Below are 2,580 nucleotides of genomic sequence, written 5' to 3' on the forward strand. Positions count from 1 at the left end.
GGAGGCAGCCAGTCTCAGCAGGTGACTCTCTGGGGGGGGCAAGGAGGGAGGGACCCCCTCCCCCACCTGACTCCTGCTGCTCAGTGTTGCCCTTGGCAGGCCAAAGCCCCCCCAAAAGGCTGTGCGGAGCCTCCCTGGGGCTGGGCTGGGAGCCCGGACACCTGGGTTCCCGTTCTGGCTCTCATCAGGGAGCCCCAGGCGCCGACCCCCGCCAGCTCCTCTCGGCCCCCCACCCCTGTCCCGAGGTCCAAGCGGCTGCATCAGCTGCATGACAGTGGTATCAGGCTAACGGGCTCCTCCTGTGCCAAGGTGGGCCCTGATGCCCCTGCTTGGACCCGCGCGCTGGTCTCCGGTCGCCTGATTGCAGCTGTAATCTCATCTCTTGCAAATTGCTGCCACTTTCCCGGGCGAGCGCCAGAGCAATTGCCACAAGGACGTGCCGACGACAGTCGGGGGGGCAATGGCTTCAGCCCCCTGCCCCCAAAACCCCCTTCTCCACCATGTCGGGCTCTGAGACTGGCCCTGGGTGCCCCGCCTGCCCCCCCCTGCGACCCATCCCTGCTTCACCCTGGCCCAGCCCGTCGATTGTCCCTGGGACGCAGTTGGAGCTGGCGGATGATGATGATAACTATGATGAGGCCCCAGCCAGGCTGGATTGTGCTGTTCCCATCAAGCGCTGGCAATGCGGATGCCGTGTCCCTCTCCACCACGGCCGCTAATGACAAGTAGGAGCTTCAAGCGCCATGGTACGTGTGTGTCGTGACTCTGACTGAGCTTCTTTCTCTCCAGGCCTCAGTTTTCCCCAGCTGTGAAATGGCTGCGGGCTCCAGTGACAAGCAGCTGCTGGGGGAAGAGGCAGGGGGGCCAGGCAGTGCCCAGCACAAGGGGCGCTGGTTCAGGTTGGGGGTGTCTATGCAGCCCCTGGCACAGAGGAACCCAGGGTGGGGGTGTCCGTGCCAGCCTCTGACACAGCTGTGATGTGCTAGCGGTCCTGTGCCCAGGATTGCAGCTGTTGGAGCCCCCAGCCATGGGCAGAGGGGTCAGTTCGGGGCGGGGGGCTCTGCGCTCAGTGCAGCTGGGGGTGTCGTAGGAGGGTCCGTCTGCTGGGCACGGGGCGATAAACAGCAGCTGTGGCCCCTATCCAGGCTCACATTTGCCAGCCCCTGCTGAGCTGAGATGAAGCAGCTGCACCCCCGCCTCGCCCGCTCGCTGCCTCAGTTTCCCCTGAGACCTCTGGGAGGAGCCATGCCAGGAGTTGGGAGCCGAGGGGCGGGGGGTGCTGTGCCTGGCCTGGGCCCCACGTGCCAGCAGCTCGGCGCTGGGGTGGCTGAGTCACACCACCCGCTCCAGGCCCTGGCTCCAGTGCCAGCTGCCGGTGCCCAGCCAAGAGTGCACAGCTGAGGATGAGCTGCGCGGTGCCTGCAGTGACAGCTGGCTTCTCAGCCAGAAAGGTCATGTGCACACATACATGGGGGGGCGGGGGGGAGGCAGGGGGCACACAGCAGCCTCCTGGCCCTGGAGAGGAGTGAGGGGTTGGGGGGTGTTGAACCTCCATCAGGGGCCTTTGGGACTCAGTTGCCCCCATCCCACAGTTGCTTGCTGGGGTGACTCTCCAGCCCGGGGCCAGATACCAGGCCCTGGTGTTTGCACTAGCAGCGCTTGTGCAAGGTTGCAGGTGGCTTCAGGCTCTCTGCAAACTCCAGCAGGTGCAGGGGGCTGGTGTGGGACTTGGGGGGTGCAGGAGTTCTGCATCACCTGCACCCGCCATGGTCCAAAGTGCTCCCCCACCCCATCCCCCCCACCCTCCAGCTGCAGCAGCTCCATGGGGACCTGCCCGTGCCAGGCCCCGGCAACTGCAGCAGGGACCACTAGCCCAGCTGGTTAATTAAAGCGCCCACATGTTTGGCCTGGGCCTCTGGACCCCTGTCCCCACCCCTATGGCCGTGGCACGCGTGGCTGCATGGGCTCCTCCCGTGCTCTTCCTGGCCGCCCCCGTCCTTGCAGCAGGCGGGGGCCGTGCCGCAAAGTGACGCAGCGCATTCCCGGGGCCCAGCTGGGGTTGGGGGTGGGGGGTCCCTGGGGACCTGCTCCCGTCACGGCACTGACATGTCCTATCACACCCAGGCCCACTCGCACGGTGGCTCCTGGCATAAGCAGCATGCGACAGCGCATGGGGAAGGGGGCCTTTGGGGGCTTGGGGCCTCATTCGTGCCCTCCCTGCCCAGGTCTGGGCTTGTCACCACCGCAGTTCGGGGCTGACGGATGCAGCTGGAGCTGCCATGGCTCCGGCACGTGTCACCTCCCACGCGCCCACGCGCCAGCAGCAAGAGAGGGCGGCGAGGAGCCCCCCGGGAGCACCTTACCCCCTTCCCCGCCCTCTGCCTCCTGCCATGTGAGCTTGCTGCTGTCCTGGGCCCTGGCACCGGGTGTCAGGCCTTTCTGCAAGCTAGCACCCAGCACCCCTGCTTCTCTGTCGGACACTTCCAGCTCCCACGTGGCCTGGGACCTTTGAGGCACCTCGTGCTGCCGCGTCTCACCCCCCCCCCCCCCCCACGCACGGGCGGGAGAGGGGGGGAGGTG

General features: G+C 66.7%; 1 protein-coding gene across 1 annotated transcript in view; it reads left to right on the forward strand.

The window, feature by feature from the left end:
• Positions 1-1,898: 1,898 nt before the first annotated feature.
• Positions 1,899-2,580, forward strand: part of TAC3 (tachykinin 3) — a 5,423-nt gene continuing 4,741 nt past the window's right edge. Inside the window, exon 1 of the mRNA XM_014526108.2 lies at positions 1,899-2,026. Within this exon, the coding sequence (XP_014381594.2) occupies positions 1,899-2,026 (128 nt within the window). The remainder of the gene's footprint in view (positions 2,027-2,580) is intronic.

Source organism: Alligator sinensis, unplaced genomic scaffold (assembly GCF_000455745.1).
Source record: "Alligator sinensis unplaced genomic scaffold, ASM45574v1 scaffold265_1, whole genome shotgun sequence".
In the NCBI taxonomy this organism is placed as follows: domain Eukaryota; kingdom Metazoa; phylum Chordata; order Crocodylia; family Alligatoridae; genus Alligator; species Alligator sinensis.